The sequence below is a fragment of the Mirounga angustirostris genome, unplaced genomic scaffold, assembly GCF_029215605.1.
Source record: "Mirounga angustirostris isolate CCGP_5_RB_7025 unplaced genomic scaffold, mMirAng1.0.hap1 SCAF_5, whole genome shotgun sequence".
In the NCBI taxonomy this organism is placed as follows: Eukaryota; Metazoa; Chordata; class Mammalia; order Carnivora; family Phocidae; genus Mirounga; species Mirounga angustirostris.
The window spans coordinates 160,712,114-160,731,412 of record NW_026991713.1 but is presented as its reverse complement, the minus strand read 5'-3'; the positions used below and the strand labels follow the sequence as shown (position 1 = coordinate 160,731,412).

General features: G+C 45.7%; 1 protein-coding gene across 4 annotated transcripts in view; it reads right to left on the bottom strand.

Moving 5' to 3' along the window:
- The window catches only part of HS3ST4 (heparan sulfate-glucosamine 3-sulfotransferase 4), a 405,289-nt gene that overhangs the window by 169,878 nt on the left and 216,112 nt on the right, over nucleotides 1-19,299 (bottom strand). Inside the window, exons 4-5 of one of the 4 annotated variants that reach the window (XM_064592870.1) lie at nucleotides 7,540-7,611; nucleotides 4,201-7,156 (exon numbers count right to left, since the gene is read on the bottom strand). The exons of the other annotated variants lie outside the window; for them this stretch is intronic. Of the exons in view, the coding sequence (XP_064448940.1) occupies nucleotides 7,085-7,156; nucleotides 7,540-7,611 (144 nt within the window). The 3' untranslated portion in view covers nucleotides 4,201-7,084. Of the gene's footprint in view, nucleotides 1-4,200; nucleotides 7,157-7,539; nucleotides 7,612-19,299 lie in introns of those variants that run through there. 4 annotated transcript variants of the gene reach the window in all.

Below are 19,299 nucleotides of genomic sequence, written 5' to 3'. Positions count from 1 at the left end.
CAGGAGCAGGTGTTTGGGTTCCTGATGAACCATAAATAGCATCTCACAAAGCTCCTCCCTGGCAGCCCCTTAAGCCATCATACCTTGGTGCCTGCCTCCCCACCTGCTCCCCAGCACCATCTAAGCATAACGTACTCGGTGTCTCCAATCCTGGGAGACAAGCCAGGACTTAGCTACATCAAACCATGCCAGGATGCAATTTGTATATTTAAATCATTCAAGCTGGCTTTGCCTTCACCTTAATTTTAGATAAATAAGAAGTGCCGCACAAGACCCCAGCCCTCAAAGGGCTTTGGACGATCCATAAAGAGGCATGACAGATGCCTGATGAGGATGTGGGATGACATGTGGCTGATGACAGATGAGCAGTCCGGAAGTGAAAGCCACAGTAGAAAGCTCTTTGGACACCGCGAACTCACAGAACATTGGCGTGGCAAGGAAGTACAGAGGTTTAAGAAGACAGCCACTGAATGCTTACCACCTGCAGCAATGTGCTAGCTAGGAGGACATTTAAGCTTTTTTGGCCGCTCGGTGAAGCAGGTTGCATTTTTGGCACCATTTACCCGATGAAGCAGCTAAGGCTTCGAAACGTGGAATAACCTGTCTTCAATCACACAGCCCGTAAGAGACAGAGAATACATTTTTAAAAATATGAATAATAATAAAGCATACTTTAACTTTTTTTTATATGCCAGGCCTGGGGCCGAGTGCCTGTCCTGCTTCTGCAATATAAGCCTCACAGTGAAGCCTCAAGCCCTTGAGAGACGTACAACTGTTATTTCCATTTTAGATGAAGGAACTTGAGCCAGGGAGGTGAAGAAGCTAGAAAACAGTAACACCAGGATTTAAAATATTGTTGTCCAACTGCCAATCGGGGGCTTGGATCCCTTCTAGGGAACTGGCTGCCCATGGACGCATGGCTGGCCCCTAAAAATGCCCAAGGTCAGAGAAGGCACAACCTCCTAAACCAGCCATTCCTTTCCTGGAGGAAGCCAGAGGAACAGTCTATGGTTTTGAGGTCCCGGACTGTGAGCTCCCCACGGAACGGAACATTTCTTTTACTCAATAGCCCACACAAAAGTGTGCCCTAGGATACGGCTCAGAAAACATTCTCTGTAAAGGATCAGAGAGTAAATGTTTCAGCTTTATCTCCCACATCATCTCTGTCACGCCCCACAGCTCGGCTGTTGGAACTTCAAATGCAGCTGTGGACAATGCATAAACCAACAGGCACACAGATACATTCTAAGAAAACTTTATTTATGGGCACTAACATCAGGACGCCATAGGATTTTCATGTATCACAAAATACTATTCTCCTTTCGACTGTTTTCCAACCATTTTAGAAAGGTAAAAACCATCCTTGGCCCATGGGCTATACAAGGTCAGGGGGCAGGCCAGATTTGACTCACGGGCAGTAGGTTGCCAACCCCTGAGCTAGGATCTAGAAAAGTCTCTGGACAGAAGTGATGCTTGAGTGCTTCAGTGTTCTTTCCCACTTACGAAGTTGCTGAAAGATAGGACAGTGCATTGCTTTTTTTAAGAGGCTGCCAAATGGTTAGAGAATTCAAGTCAAGGAGAATTCTGGCCGGCCCACCTCATCCCCTAGGGCTGACAAATAATGCTTAGAACCTGAAAAACAGAATGCAAAGCAAGGGCCCATATAATCAGAGCCCATTTGCCTCGCTAAGGAAGTTGAACCTTCTTCAAGTTGCCATTTGGGTGTGTTGTACCACGTGACAGTTCCCCGTGATTAGCGTGCCAGTGGTTTACTGCCCCGTATCTCCATCCTGACGCAGAGAGGTTAAATGACTTGCCCAGTATCACCCAGCTTGTAGCAGGATTTCACACGCTGGGATGCCGGACACCAGTTTCTAGGCATTGCAGATCCTGCACCAGATGAGCAGAGCCAGGAACCACAGTCAGCCTCCCACTGGCAAGATGGGCAGTGGGTCCAAGCTGGTCTGCTGTGTATTTATTGTTTCAGGCTTGATCTAGGCATACCCTAGATGCCCAGATGCAGTGTCCAACCTAAAGCCCTCCTCGGTTTCCAACTCTACCCACAACCAAATGACGCTGGGAGGCCTCTGCCCCAGCAGCAGGGGGGGTCAGCCTTTACAGAGGGAGGGATTAATTAGAAAGTCCAGTGGGACGGCCTGGGATAGAATCCCTGCTTCCTACAAAAGCAGCTTGTGCTAGGAGTCTACGTGCTGCCCAGGACAAGAGGTGCCCAGTCAGGCTGGGGCAGAGGAGTTGAACCACATGCTGTGTTTTCAATAACAATGGTAAGTGTGATCATTGTGTTAAAAATAAACATTTCAGGCAAAGGACAGTCAGATCTATATGGCATCAAACAAGAAATGTGACGGTTGTCATTCATTCGATCATTCATTCACTCATTCATCTGGTCATCCATCCCTCCTTCCAAACACCTATCTATCCATCTGATGAATCAATCATTCTTTTGCATACATGATCAATACTGCCTGAGCATCCCCTAGAACTCAGGTCCTATGTTAGCCCTGGAGAGGAGAAGTACAAAGATGAATTAAGATCTAGTCCAAAGGGTTAACATTTTAGAGGGGTGAGGTTTCAGAGCATGTTGATGGGAACCAGTCGTGGGAAAGAGGGGCAGGTGAAGACCCTTACCAAAGGGCCACTCAAAGCCAGGGAGCCAGGTGGGTCATCTACCTGGACGTGAATGAATGTGTGTTCCTTAATCACCTCCGCCTAGTTTCCCTCCAGCCCATGTCCCTCACCGATGACGAGGCAATCATTCCCTAAGAGATCAGAATTTGGGTCAGTGAACAGATGTCCCAAATTGGTAAAAACAGTGGAAAGTTGGGAAGAACTTTTAATCTGAATTGTCCTGTGAAAGGATATGCAGAAGGACACACAGGCCTCCTTGGGTGTTCAAGGAGACCCTGATGATCGTCCCCTCTGTGACAAGACTTGCTCCTTGACCAAACTTTGGTAGGCTCCACTTTGGACCATGCCCAAACTCGGGCTCTATCTTTGCCCCATTTGGTCCAGTTTTAGCCACAATTATGCAGGGTCAGTTTAGCAAAAAAAACCCACCTTTGATACCAGATCAGATTCCTCATCCTCCTAGCCTTGATGCCTTATTACCCTGGTCTGTCTTCAGCAAGAATCCTCCTGAGCCAGTTTAGCCAGAACCACTCCCCCTTACCCCTGATATTTCCTCTTAGTACTTTTCCACCCACTGACCCCCCCACCCTGATGCTTGGCTACACACCCCTCCTTTCCTCATTGTATTTGGGATGGAGCCCCGTACTGTACCGAGGTCTCTCTTTCCCAATTGCAATCATTTCTGAACAAAATTTGCCTTTACTGCTTTAACTTCTGTCTGGCTCTTGTTTTCTGACACACAGATGCCACAGAAGGAAGGTCCACATGGAAAAGATTCATTTGTTCATTCAAAAACAACTCAGTAGATGGTACCTGCTTTGGAAAGCAGCATATCCGAGTGGTTCTGAGTCAGAGAGAGTAACAAATACCATCTGAATGCAGAGCATCTTTGGGCCCATTGCCAATTCAGTCCTCTCATCCCTAGACACCCGCGTCTATTTACTGGCAAGGTATGACCAGTTTCCTGGCTTCAGTTTCCCCCTCTGTAAATTGGCTTATTAGCAGCCTCCATGCAGGCAGGTGTGAGGATCGAGCCAGGCAAGGAATGTGCATGCTTGGCACGTGGTTGGTACCCTTGCAGATGCTCAGTGGATACCAGCGGTGGGGTCTGTAGTAGTCATCAGCAGCATCAGGTGTGAGAGAAGAAGGGGCAAGAAGATGGAAGCATATATAGCATTTGAATCCAAGAACGTTTATGGGGTGCCTGGAGTTTGACACAATCCCTAAACTCAAGAATCAATACAAGTAATTAGAACAAGGGGGTACAGAGAGATCAATGTCTCAAGGGCACTAGAGCAGGAGAAATTACTTCCAGCTGGGGGGATAATGGGGCATCAAAGAATGAGGTGATGATTGGAGTCCTGGGTGGCTCAGTCGGTTAAGCGTCTGCCTTTTGCTCAGGTCATGATCCCAGGGTCCTGGGATCAAGTCCCCCGTTGGGCTCCCTGCTCTGCGGGAGGACTGCTTCTCCCTTTCCCACTCCCCCTGCTTGTGTTCCCTCTCCCCCTGCTTGTGTTCCCTGTCAAATAAATAAATAAAATCTAAAAAAAAAAAACAAAAACGAGGTGACATTTGGGATCAGGCCACGACGAGAGTTTATACCCGGAGAGGGTCGGGAAGGGCACTTCAAGACAAGAGTGTGGCTCGCACACGTGAAGACCCACTGACCCGCCACATTTCAAAGCTAACACCAGCCGGCATCCTTTACTCACAATCCTAAAATCCACAATGCCCTGAAAACCAGAATGGTGATCTGATATACGAGCGTGTATCATTTTATCATTGTTCCCGCCTTGTGTGAATGATGGTGCTTCGTGGCAGAAAAGACAAGAGTTTGATGATAGCTTATTGTCCCAGAACCCATGGGGGAAGTTATGTACTGTAAGCTGTATCACACCGCCTTTCTAAAATTTAGTAATTCTTTTTTTTTAGATTTTATTTATTTGAGAGTGAGAGAGAGCACAAGTGGGGGGGGGTGGGCAGAGGGAGAGGGAGAAGCAGACTCCCCACTGAGCAGGGAGCCCAATGCAGGACTCGATCCCAGGAGCTGGAGATCATCAACTGAGCCAAAGTCAGACACTTAACCAACTAAGCCACCCAGGTGCCCCTAAAATTTAATAATTATAATATTTCTAAATTTCAAAACATGACTAATTTTGAATAAGAGATGAATCTATGTGTTTTTTTTTAAGATTTATTTATTTATTTATTTGACAGAGAGAGAGAGACAGCGAGACAGGGAACACAGCAGGGGGAGTGGGAGATGGAGAAGCAGGCTTCCCACCAAGCAGGGAGCCCGATGCGGGGCTCGATCCCAGGACCCTGGGATCATGACCTGAGCCGAAGGCAGACGCTTAACGACTCAGCCACCCAGGGACCCCAAGAGATGAATCTATGTTAATAACACCTAATAACTTCTCTGAGCACTTAACTAAGTCCTCCTGACGTAGGTAAGTGTTATTATACTATTATAATTATTGTTGTTAATTTTCTTTGCACAGATGAGGTAACTGATGCAAAAGGAGGATCCTAACTTAACCAGACTCACACAGCTGGGAAGTTTCAAAGCCAGGTTTCAAAGTAACAAAGCCTTGCCTCCAAACCTGTATTCTTCAGTGTTACACTCGACCACCTGGATAGCTACAATGAAGTAAGAGCAAGTATGGTCTTCATTCCTTCCTTTGATGCCCTTTTTCCCTATGCCTGCCCCTTCAAAGAAGAGCTATCCTTCCCACCACACTGATGTGGGCCTGCTCTAGACAATGAAATGCTATTAGAGGTGCCAGGTGCAGAGACTTTAAATTTGCTTTTTGGGGTTTTGCTGGCCTCTCATACTCTTGTGATTTATTATGGAAAAAGCATGATTCACATAGCTGCATGAATCTCAGACGGATGGGCAAGTAGACCAGACCTGAATCTGATTTGGAGGCTGAAGCAGAGCTGCCTCAGACTCATGAAGGAGAAAACAACGCTTGTCGTTGTAAGACACTGGGCTTCAGGGACTGTTTGTTACACAGCATTATCCTAGCAATAGCTGGCTCCTTTGGATTGCGGAAATGAGGTTTTAAAGTTGACGTTAGCCATATGGGGAAATATCCTAGAAATGATGTTAAAGACTTTTAATTTCATCCCGAGAGTAATGAAGAGTCTTCAAATGCTTCCATGCAAAGACATGAAATAATACAACTTCTATTTTCTACATTGCAATCAGAGTCATTTTTTCAAAACACAAACTGAGTCACTACCTCTGTCCCCCATTACCACACATACACTTAACATTCATCAGTGGCTTTCTTTTGTTCTTAGGGTAAGACCACAAATCCTTAACATCATCCAAATACCTTCTGTCTGGACCCCGAAGGCTCCCCAGTCACATACTGTACAGTACTTCCCGACACTGACCTTCCAAACACACTGGCCTTCTTTCAGTTTCTTGAATATGCACTACTCCTTTTTTTGGCCCTAGGACCTTTACACATGCTTCTCTTGCCGCTGGAAATGCTCGTTCACTAACTCTTTGCCTACTTAACTCTCAGCTTTATTGTCACTTCCTTCTAGAAGCCTTTCCGGAGCTTTTGGTAATTGTTCCTGTGCTGAATGTCCTGAGCACCATGCATTTCTCTTTCATTTCACTCACATAGTTGTAATTTCACACTTCTTCATGAAACTTTATTAGTCTCTGTCTCTGCTACTAAATTGTCTATTTCCTGAAGGCAATTACCAGGTCTTTTATTCCCCCCTGCCCTTTTCTTTGTATCACCAGCATTAGCACCGTCTCTGATATAAGCTTGATGCTCAGTAAAACTGGTTGAATGAAAAAATGCTCTAGGCTAACAGCCCAGATAGCAATGAGGACAAAGGATTATTCTGGTTGCCGAAAGCACACAAGAACAGAACTAATCCTTCTCCTTTACATCAGCCCTTTCAACTCCCACTTGCTTTCCCTGAGACTTTGCCAAGACAGATCTCTCATAAAGCAACAGTGCAGCGGGACTGCATTATCAATCTGTTATTACCAACCAGGAAATATGACCTCAACCCAGGACAATATGGTCCATCTACATGGCAGGTGTTCATCCTGTGTCCCTCCATATCTTCACTGTAATTTTACAACCCCAAAGCCTCCCGTAATTGGAGGAGGATGAAACATCTGGATGTTGCAAGCTCTCTCGACAGGTTGTCTATACCATCACCTTCAAAATCGATGCACGAGAAATGAGAGTTTCTTGAACCGCAGAACCGTGCCTGGCAGCAGAACATGCTGGTGAAGTCTCTCCATGGTATTAAGCAAAGACTGCCTGGATTTCCTTTGGGAGTGACTGGGGATCTGCAGTCTGGCAGTAAAAGAGGCCATGCGTAGGACCAAATGATGACTTCATTTTGAATGTGTTTGTGCTGGGATAAAGGATGTCTTCTAATTGACGCATTTGGGAAATTAATAAGTGAATTCAGCAAATACTTCATCAGTGCCAGAGGATCGTTCTGACCGTAAGACGGAAGCCTGTATCTGAATAAAGGAGAGATGAGGGGTAGGTCAGTGTAAACACGAAGGCAACGTGGGGAGACTGGGTACTGGGAAATCGGCAGGAGGCAAGGTGCGTCCTGGAAACTACACTAGAAACTCACCAGGATTCACAAATCAGCCATGATGGCACCAAAGAGAGAATCAATTGGCGGATCAGAAAAATCAAGTCGATGATACCAAAAATTCGTGATGACAGGGTAGGACTAGAAATTGGCCTGATTGCTCTGGAAGGCACTTTGGCATGATCTTTAAAACACTGAGACACTTCTATACTGTGATATACAATTCCTCTCAGTATATTCCTAGAGAAACACTCATCCAAGCACAAAGGAAGGTATATGATAAGTGCACTGCAAGATGCTCACCACAGCAAAAATTGGGAACAGCCCAGCTATCCAGGATTGGAGGAAGAAGTAGACGAACTCCAATGCAGTCACCTATGGGATACCATGCAACAATGAGAAATGCATCAACATGTACATATTCCCAAGATACTGTGTTGAGAATGGACCAAGAAAGCAAACTATCATAGGACATAGCAAGCATGTTGTAGTTTTCTTAAATGCACCTACTCAAAGTAACAATACTGTATATTGTGCCTCTCTGCTGCCAAATATTTGTAATTGTGCAGTGGGTGGTCCAATAGGTTACACCCCAAAGTGTGAACAGCGGTCACTCTTGGGGATGGGGTGGGAGGTAGACTTGGGGGTGGGGGCTTGTGGAGATTTTAGCCTTGTCTATAGTATCTGTTCATTTCACAAAGGATGATATGGTCAGACTTTACTAGTGGAAATTAAACATTTATTTATTTTAAAAGATCTTATTTATTTGAGAGAGAGCACAAAAGCGAGAGAGAGAGCACAAAAGCGAGAGAGAGAGAACATGAGCATGAGTGTGGGAGGGGCAGAGGGAGAGGGAGAAGCAGACTCCCTGATGAGCAGGGAACCCGATGCGGGGCTCCATCCCAGGACCAGCCTGGGATCATGACCTGAGCCAAAGGCAGATGCTCAACCTACTGAGCCACCCAGGTGCCACTTTTTAAGATTTTATTTACTTATTTGAGAGAGAGAGAGTGAGAGCGATTAAGAGAGAGAAAGATCATGAGCGAGGGGAGTAAACATTAAAAAAAAAAAAAAAACCCACCTTGTTCAAAAGCATGAATGAGTAACAAGAAAACCAAGGAACGGAGCAGAGTGAATTTGCACTTGAAATTGCAGCCAGGAGAAAGGGGAGGGCTCAGAATGAGACCAAGGTTTCCTGGTGCCCAGATGCGGCTCGTTTATTGATGGCTGATCTCTCTGCTGACGTTCTCAGCCCTGTGCTACCTCCGGGTATCAAGGAACTTCTGACAAACGTGGAAAAAGAAGGCTGTTCCAGCAAGGAACAACAAGTAACTCAGAGGTGGGGGTACGGAGAAAGGAAGGGACAAGGAACAGGGATGTCACTGAGTCTCTTAGATAAAGAAAGGTTTCCCGGGCACCACTGCTGACACAGGGCTTATATAACATTTTAACAAATCATCTGAAAGGTATTTATAGTTAAATACCTCAATAGACAAAGTACACTTAAGCTTGGGTGTAGGAAAATGCCAAGCAGATAAGGATAAACAAACCACAGAGCAGGAACGACCCGCAGGTCTGCCCCAGTCTCAAAATTCTCACATCTCCCCAAATTGTCCTGTGGATTAAATAAGATTACTCACGAATGCCCTCAGAAAATTGCAAAATGGTACACAAACTGTTGCTTATTACCACGATTATGTCACTGTTGGTTTTACATTGGAATTTGATAACAGAGCTCAAAAACGGGGTCCATAAAGGAGTCTGGGGTTCTGCTCAGCCACCCGCTTTGACTGTGAGTGCTTGACAAGAATGATCCTGTTTTTACAAGGAGCCTCAGCTCTTAGTTCGTTTTTTAATAGAAGTGCTATATCCCAATTTAAAAGTCGGGGAAGTAGAAGAGAAATAAAGCCACCCATCACCTCAACAGCCCCAAAATGTCACAAAGCACTTTCTATGTGAGTAAGTGAATAAGAGAATGAATGAATTTGATGTATTTAACCCATGCCTCCTATTGGAACAGCCATCCCCTCCAGATCCCTTTGTGGGGGGTGGGGGGTGGGTATCTCTGTACAAAGGTTTCCATTCTCCGGCCTGCCCCTAATGCCTAAGAATGTCCCAGTGCTGAGAATATGGTTGATGGTTGGTGGCTGGCAGAGGCTCTGTTTTCCAGGCTTTATTATTAGTGTTATGGTTATGGTTATTGTTACCACTTCGTGTTGATAAAGTGGACTGTTTTCTGAACTGCTTGGTCTATTTGCTTAATTTTTAAGGTAAAGAAAACACTCTTCAGGTACTGCAGAGTATAAAGATGAGACAGGGTAGGAATCACACATCACAGTACATTTTAATATAAAATAAAGGCTCCACAGAAAGAGTTCTACAGAGGCACAGATTATTTCAAAGAATAAGTCAGCCTGGAATGATGAAAAGCTCTTTCAATACTCTTTGAGGACGGATATGGAATGGCAGAGGACCCTTCTCCCTGAGGCTGTCAAGTGGAGACAAATACAGTAAGACAGGTAATTATAACCGTGAGAGACGAACTGCCCAACAAACATTCAGAACGTGTTCATTTGTTGGTGACTCACTTCGTTCTGGAATTCTTTTACTGGCCAGATTTTTCAGGATCCATTGTTTTATACTGTTCATTTTGTGATGGACGCTCTATCAGCTCCTGTTTCTCCTCCCCTAGTCCCCAAGTTTGGGGCCCCAGGACCTATACTACTCCTGAATTCCAAAGCCCATCAAATGGGACAACCCCCATTATCTAAAACTGGCTGCCAAATAATTCTGGGACCAAGTGACACAGGGGGATTCTTTTCATTCCCTGAATTCTCTCCCCTCCACACTCAAGGGGCTAATTCCATCTGATGGATCAAGCTATCATTCATGTGTGGATTCATTCTGTAGATATTGACGGAGCACCTGTCACGCATCATGCACGGTTACAGCTCTGAGGGTCAATGAGAGAACAAAGACCCTGCCCTCACTGAATTCCATTCTAGTGCTGGCAGGTGGGTAAGAAAGAAGCGAGCAAATAATGCGAGTTTGGATACACTACAAAGGACACAAAACAGGGTATTGGGTGAAAAGTAACTGGGGGGAGGGAGGGAAACTACTTTGGTCTGAATGGTCAAGGAGATATTAAAATCTGAGTTGAGACCTACATGGGAAAGAGCCAGTCAAGTGTAAGTTGAAAGTAAATGCGTTCTAGGAAGAATGACAGCAAGAACACAGGCCCCAGAGCAGAAAAGAAGTAGATGTGTTCAAAGAACAGAAAGAAAGCCACTCATTGGCTTTTCTGGTTGGAGCTCAGAGAGCAAGGGGGAGAGTGGTAAGATGATGTAAAGAAAGCCAGAAAGCAGACCACTTGGGCAGAGAAGGACTTAGTAAGGAGCTCACTGAAGTGCCAAGCTTCTGTCATGATACGCATGTTCATCCATCTGGTCAACCTGCTTCATGTTCTATCCTCCCCACATCACTGGCGGTCTCTCCTAAACCCCTACTCATACCAATTTGTATATTACTCTTACAAATCCTCTTACCAGAGCTTGGCTCTGCTCTCCATGCCCCTGAGCAAACCCTGCAGACTTGCCTAAAAAAGGAGCTCTCAGTCCAAGAAACAGGAGGACCTGACACCAATATTCTGGTTCGTTCTGTAAATCCCGGCTCATCCCAGGCCTTCTAAACCATGTCTGATTCTGCTTTGCCTTTTGGATTTAATACCTTGGGCATTTTGGAGAAGTAAAGCCCATATCCTACCCTGACTAAGTGGGATTCCACTTGGTCCCGTGTCCTTCCCTCCTCCCCACTGGCCTGTGTCTGATCCTTGCATGCTTTGTCCTGGCCGTGTTCTTGTTAAGGCTTGATTGCATATCACAGTGGCCCTAAACAGTACTGTTAAGCTTAATCATTGGACTAATTCACCAGATTTAGCTCCAAATAATTCTTGGCTGTTTCAAAGAATCAAATCTGGAGATTTGTCACAACTGAGGACATTTAAAAATTATGTTCAGGCTCTGATGGCAATTTCCAAAGAGCAATTCCCAGAATAGCTGGGACACTGCCATGTAATTGGAATAGAGCTATGACCTCCTCAGGGGTCTACTTGGAAGAAGGACCACATCCACGTGAGTGCATAAATCACCAATGTATTTGTTAATAATCAGCCTCATTCCCTACCTATCACCCATGTGTTTGTGGTCATAACTCCTGCAGCACTTTGGGGTCCAAATTCTTATTTGATAAATCAGGCACCAGAATGGCTGCAGGGCAGCAAAGCTGAAAAGTCACATGCACCGACCTGCATTTTGGGCAAAAGCTCCGTGCATGGCACGGTTTCAGACCCTTCGTCATTCTGGCTGCCCTATTTTCACCTCTGGTTTTCAACAAGCGTTCTTTTTTTTTAAAGATTTTATTTATTTGAGAGAGAGAGAATGAGAGAGAGCAAGCACATGAGAGGGGGGAGGGTCAGAGGGAGAAGCAGACTCCCTGCCGAGCAGGGAGCCCGATGCGGGACTCGATCCAGGGACTCCAGAATCATGACCTGAGCCGAAGCCAGTCAGTTAACCAACTGAGCCACCCAGGCGCCCTCAACAAGCATTCTTTAATGATACTGAGGATTGTATTCTCTCTTCCTCGTGCAGTCTGAGCAGGGTAACAAGGCATGCGTGGTTGACCTTCTCTCCAAAGACCAACGGTGGTACCCAGGCCAGGTCCAGCTCCCACACATTGAGTGTCTTGAACAATAGAAGTGTTTACTTTTAAAAAGTGTTGTCAACATTAAAGAATTGGAAGGGAACTCATAAACTCAAGATTTTAAAACTTTTGCAACAAGACTGTAAGACAGGCCCACACTGGGTCCACTTTGCTTGGAAGGCAACAAAACAGCCGATCCACTTTGGCACCTGTTCCCTTTGGGTCAAGGTATGAGCTCCCATTGGTCACTGTTCCTACCTGGCCCAACGAAATGTACGTGTTTCTGATCTCTGCAGGTAGGCTACAAGCCAAGCAATTAACAGTGGCAAATGTATCGATTTGGAGTCGGGAGGAACAACCTGACGCATGCAGCCAAAAAATCATCATTGATCACTCACAGCGTGAGATACCACACTAGACTCTACAGAGATGGTCGTGAGCAAGACGACACAGAAGCTGCCCTTGGAGAACCTGTAGTTTAGCAGGGAAGAAAGACTATAAACAAAGACAAGAAGTGTTTCCAAGGGAAAGCAGAAAGCACCGTTAAAACAAATAGAAGAAAAATCTGCCTTATCCAGATCAGAGAAGCCTTCTCTGATGCAGTGACATTTATTTTTTTTATTATTTGGGGGGGGGGGCAGAAAGAGAGGGAGAGAGAGAATCTTAAGCAGGCTCTCCGCCCAGCATGGACCCTGATGTGGGGCTCGATCTCACGCCCCGAGATCATGACCTGAGCCCAAATCAAGGCTTAAGTGACTGAGTCCCCCAGGCGCCCCGATGCAGTGACATTTAAAAGGAGACCACAGAGGGAGGCCAACAGGAGGCCTGGAAAACGGAACAAGGAGAGTATTCTAGAGTGAGGAAGTACCAGGCACATAGGCCTCGAGGCAAGAAGCAGGTTGGCACGTCTCAGGAAGTAAAAATGGCTTTTTTTCTTTTCATTTTTAATACTGGAGATAAAACCTTGGGAAGATTTTATTACTGTTTCTTTCTTAAGAACAGGTGTCAGCTCCCTATCACAGCAGTGATCTTTCCAATATACTCCGTATTGTTGAGCAAAAGATAGGTGTGGGCGCCCCTGCCTGTTTTTACACACAAATGCATGAATCCCTGATAGGAGATGCACACTGTTTTCTTTTTCCTAAAAAGACAATGAAATATATGTAAATCATAAGTCCCCAACCTCATCAGCCTGTGACTACAAAATGAGATGCTGTTCTTCTTTCATATGCAAATTATTATGGCCGCAGGCCCTCCAACTGTCTCCCAGCTGTTTCTGAGAGTTTCCCCGGGGCCTCCTGTGTGTCCAGAATTAGGCTTTTAGTTTCTGTTTGCTCTGGGCTTCTTGTCTTGCTGGGCCCAGCTGTCCTCACTGGTGACTACTGTCAATGCTTCCTTGGCTGTAGGAAGAGAGTACTATTATTTGGGTCCACGGGGACGGGCCTGGTAAGTGGCCACACTTGGTGGTGGAATCTGAGCTCAGAAGCATCCCTAAAGCAGGAACCTGAAGCCAGCGCCCCTCCTGAACGCTGGCTGCCCCCAGAAAACCCACGCTGCTGCGATGCTTACTGCTTCCAGCTCTTCCCTCCCCTCCTGCCTCCTTGTAGCCAGAGGGCCACTCGCTCCCACCAGTGGACCCCCGGATGCTGTCCGCTGGGATTCTTCACCAGGTAAGGCTGAGCTAACTGCTAAATCTCTCAGTTCCAACTTGTGCTTTCACAAGACGGGTACACTCACCAACTTCCCTGTGTCACTGGGAAATAAATGCAGAAGCATTGTGTACATTCTGAACGGTACCCGCAGAAGCCACGCACAAAGGGATCAGGGCTCCGCTCCATTAAAAGCTGTAATTAGCTGTAGTTAGCACCTCGGTGATGACCAGACAACACGGGACAGTGTAGGCTAGGGGTCATCAAGGCTCATCATAATCTAGCCTCCGGCCCCCTCTCTAGCTGCATCGCCCACCAGCATCCTCTGGGCACCCAGTGACACACACCAGTTGGATCTCAGGATCACATGGCATTTCCTTGCGGCTCCGTGTTCCACCCATGCTGTTCCTCCACCTGGAATGTCTATTCTCTCCCATGACCACCGTGGTAGATAAAATCACACAGGATTCCCACTATTTGAAACGGACAGGTAATTCAGCCCGAAGTGAGACAAGAAAAATGAAAGTGAATTGCCAGGTGCGTTTAACAACCATGTGGTCCATGGATGATATTTCAAGCAAAATTTGGTATAGGGTTCAAATGATAGTGTGGGGCAGAATTTCTTGTCTTTGTTTCTTGTCATTGTTTCCTTGATATTGATTCCATTCTTACCTCCTCTAAACCCGCCACCCGACTGCAACAGTTCCTACATCTATGTTCTCTCCTGTTGGCAACCAGCTGGACAGGTGTTTGATAGCTCCAGGAAGGTATCTCCTGATCCCTAACTGGTCCAGCTTGGGTGGCCAAAAGACAGAATGCCCTGTCTCTATCAGTCACACATTCCACCCTGAGGTCCAAGAGCAGAGGCAACGTCATGCAAAGCACAAAGGCTGAGGGATGTCCTGGGTCTCGTAAAGCCAACTGCCGAATACCAGTGGCAAGAAGCACAAATACCTACTATTGCTACCCCTGTTACCGTACCCTCCAGTTTTCACATGACAAACTCCTACTCTTCCTTCAAAACCTCATTTTCTTAAAAAGTCTTCATCACAAGAGAAACAAGAATTTTTGTAACTATGTATCGGGATGAACACTAACCAGACTTCTTGTAGTAATCACTGGGCGATGTGTGCAAATTTCAAATCATGTTGTACACCTGAAACTAATATATATGTCCATTATACCCTGATTGATGACTCACTGAACATTATATCAAAAACCAATGATGTATTATTATACCTTGGCTAACTGAACATAAATAAATAAATAAATAAATAAATAAATAAATAAATAAAATAAATAAATAAAATAAGATATTCAGGCAGGCTGGAAAAAAAATAAATAAAAATAAAATAAGTAAAAATAAATAAATAAATAAACCTCATTTTGCTTTCTATGTGAGATTATGTAATATTAGAAAAGCAAGCACTGTATATTCTGGATTCCCATAGTACTCTGTAGAAATCTCTCCCATAAAATATATTCCACTGAACTATCAAGTATCTGAATTGGTTGCTGGGAAAGCCTCAAGAGCAGGGCCCCAGCCTTATTCCTCTCTTTATTCCCTCCATGTAGCATGTCTGCTGGCACAGAGAAAATGCTTAGTAAGAAGTGATGAATGGATGACTATATATTTTAGTCCTCAGCTTTTATATTATCTTTATCAAACTGCTGGTTATATTCATTTTGTGGTCAAATCCTCCCAGATCTTATTCCCACATGTACACATTCCAAGTTGGTTTTTCTTCTCATTTGGTGAAAATGCAATTCCTATGTTAGACCCGAACATAAGGCTTTGCTTTAGCCTCTACTGAATTTCAACTTACTGGGGTCTCTCAAGCTCTCCCATTTAATCATATGGTCCTGAGTCCTGATTTCATCATGCTTCTTCATAACTATCATACTCAGCTTTGTATCATCTGCAGATCTCATCAGTAAGCCTTCTTGGTCCTTGTCAAATCACCGACTAAAATAAAAATATTTGGTAGAACAGAACTGAACACAGAGGATCATAAATGGAAGTCTCTCTCCAGGTGCAAAAAGAACGATCCATCACATTCCAGGATTCTACCACTGGAAACCCACATAATGGTGTCTTCGTCGAGTAAATACATCACTGTCTTATCAACAGCGGTATCATGGAGATGCTCCATCGGTTATTCAGAAGTCAAGAGTTCTGGTGTCCCAGTGACCTTGGTTTAACTTGAGGTGACATTTTTTAATGTGGGAGATTTTACATAAAGGCCTAAATTTCTGGCTTTTAAAAAATCCCCCAAATCTGGCAATATGGAGGCCATGTTACCAAATTGCAGCCACCAGCTGAAGCTCAGTATTAAGGGAAGGTGTCTTCTAGTTGCCCACAGTCCACATGCAGCCTCTTCATTTCAGTGCCTGGCCTATATCAACACTGGGAATTTATAAGCCCTGCTCTTTGATATTCTTCCAAGAAAGACCACCATGGGGGCACCTGGGTGGCTCAGTCAGTTAAGGGTCCAACTCTTGGTTTCAGTCAGGTCATGATCTTGGGGTCATGGGATTGAGCCCTGCATAGGGCTCTATGCTCAGCAAGGAGTTTGCTTGAGGATTCTGTCCCTCTACCCCTCCCTGCAACTCATACACGCATACATGTACTTTATCTCTCTAAAATAAATAAGTCTTTAAAAAAAAAAAAAAAGGAAAGGAAAGAAAGACCACCATGTCCAGATTCTCATGCATGTACCTCAATCATGGCTCAGGAAGCAAAGCTAACAGCCTCCACCTGAACATTCCCAGAATCAAGGAGTCCACAGTGCCAAGAGCCAACTCTGTCTTTTCTAACAGCTGATCATTAACGTTATTTCTCATGAGAATGTGAAATTGGCCCCTCAACCCCCTTATTTTCCCGTTCAATGGGATTCTGTCCTCTGGGGCCATGCTGGAACTCATTGATCCTCCTTCCATAGACTGCATCTGTATTTCGAAGGCTCTGCCTCCTGTCTCCCCTGGGGTGAGAAAGAGAGTCTCTGTATTTCCCCCCGAGGTGAGAGTGGGTCTTTGTCTTCCCATGTAACTAACCTCAGTTCCTTCCATCATTGTAATGGGTAATGGTTTCTAGACCCTACCTATCAGCTTGGTCACCTCCCCTTAACGCATGAATAATGTCTGTCAGTGTTCAGAGGGTTCAGGGGCATCAAGAGTCAATCAGGAACAAGACACTTAGAAATAAGTCAAAAAGAAATCTACCCGAGAGGCAAGACCCTCCTGCCAAGAATCACCAAGGAATCTCAAGGTTGGAAAGACCTCAGTAATCACCTGACCCTTTTGAAGAGAAAAGCAAATATATCCCAGGCACTGGGAAAACCAGGACTGACTCGCCGTCCTCAGGGCGGGCAGAAGAAGCAGCAGATAGACTCCCACAGCAAATGACCTTGAGACAACTGCCAGAGAGTTCATACAACAGGGCCAACCTTCACCGTGACATCTTAGATTTGCCTTCTGCCTCGAGAAACAGTGGCCATACGGATTTTCCAACTGTGCTAAACTTGACTTCAAAAGCAAGTGAAGGTGGAAGAACCAATGCAAGAAGCCTCTGTTTGGAATGATGCTTCACCCGGGAAGCAATTATCGCCAGGAAGAGTGCTGGAGAATTAGGGAAACTAACCTTTTTTAATCTGCTGTCTAACAGAACCGTCTCAGTGGCCAATCAATAATGGCTGTGGCAGAGGGGCACAGGAGAAGTCTCCCTTTGCCTTCACAGAAGTAATTAAAGCCAGTTTAATGAGATTGCCCGAGAGCTGGGTGTCTGAGTGCAGGAGAGGTAGACGGCAGTGTGGAGTGAGAACAAGCCACTGGGTGTGAATGACCCGGCCTCTCTGGCACAGTATGGGACGAGGGAGGCTGCAAAGAGACACCTGAATGACCCACTGTGGTCGACAGGCGAGGGAAGGAGAGATGAGATGACTCAGAAAGACTGTGATGACCCACTGTGGTCGACAGGCAAGGGAAGGAGAGATGAGAAAAGATCCATGTTGTCTGCGATCTGCCCTCTATTCCCGTCTTCAGAGAAAATTCAGCTCCGGAACCTCACTGCCCTCTGTGGAACACTGGGGGGAGCCTAGAGTTTTTTAGGTCCAGTTCTGCCACCTAGAAGCTGTTCTCTCTGGAACAAGTCCTTTCCCCTTCTTACGCATCCACGGCCTCTTCTGCAAAATGGGATAATAACATTATGAACTCTGGAGGGTGAGTGTGATCATGCATTTAACGTGTCAAGCATGTGCCTGGCTCCCAGCGGGCATGCGAGGCATCAGGTACAGTTACTAGCTACTGCTGCCCCTCAGAGTCTCAGGCTCTTCATCCAGGGGAGGGAGTAAGATGGGCCCACAGGAGGATGTCGCTAGGGTGACATAACACGTGGAGAATGGAGGTCTGAACTACTACATCCAACAGGAAGGAGGAACAAAAATGGCAGCTCCTATTCCTTCTCTGGTCAAAAAACAACCCTGCAGATAGGACATTGGCAAAGAATGCACAGGTGGAAAACTGCTTACAGAGTACATACAATGCTGTTTGCGGGGATGGGAGTGGCGAGGAGAGACCGGGGGAATGAACTTTCAATGCAGGCATACCTTGTTTTCCATACTGCGTTGCGCTTTATCGTGCTTCTTCAATACTAGCATTTCTACAAATTGAAGGCTTGTGGCCACCCTGCATCAAGCACGTCCATCGGTGCCATTTTTCCAAGAGCACCTGCTCACTTCAGATCTCCGTGTCACATTTTAGTAATTCTCCCAGCACTTCAAATTTTTTTGTCATGATTCTATTCCCTGGGGTGATCTGTGATCTGTGATTACAACTCGCCAAATGCTCTGATGAGGGTTACGATTTTTTTAGCATGAAATCTTTTCCTCATTAAGGTATGTACATTATTTTTTATTTTTAATTTTTTTAATTATTTATTTATTTGACAGAGAGAGAGAGAGCAAGAGAGCACACACGAGCAGGGGGAGGGGCAGAGGGAGAGGGAGAAGCAGGCTCCCCACTGAGCAGGGAGCCCGATGCGGGGCTCGATCCCAGGACCCTGGGACGATGACCTGAGCCGAAGGCAGACGCTTAACGACTGAGCCACCCAGGAGCCCCTATTTTTAATTTTTTTTAGACGTAATGCTATGGCACACTTAAAAGACTAACAGTATAGCATAAACATAATTTTTATGTGCACTGGGAAGCCAAAGAAATCATTTGAGTCGCTTTATCGCGATATTCGCTTCATTGCGGTGGCCTGGAACCGAACCCGCGATATCTCCTAGATATGCCTGTACAATGTGTTGCCTCTCCCTTCCCTTCAAAACCCTCTACTAAGGGAAAACGCAGCCTTTGGGGACCTTTCCAACAGAGTTGTTTCCCCACAACTTACCCGTTGGAAGCGACGAGGCAGCCCTCTTGCCATGCTACCTCTAAGAGATGGAAAGTCTTGAAGGCAAAGCTATAGCAGTGGGGGGGTGTTGGCAGCCCCCAGACAGAGCCATATGGCTCGCTACACGTTGCACATAAATTACCTTTCGGCACTGAGTTAAACAAAAGAACGTAGACTAATTCTGCATCTTCATAGAGCCTCCCTCTCTGCAACGCTGTTTGCCACCAAACACAGTCTATCTGCATAGGTCTGTGCCAAATGCATCCGGGTCAGCCGCCCTGTGATTTAAGACTCGCTACTCCTTGTCTCCATACTACATAATGA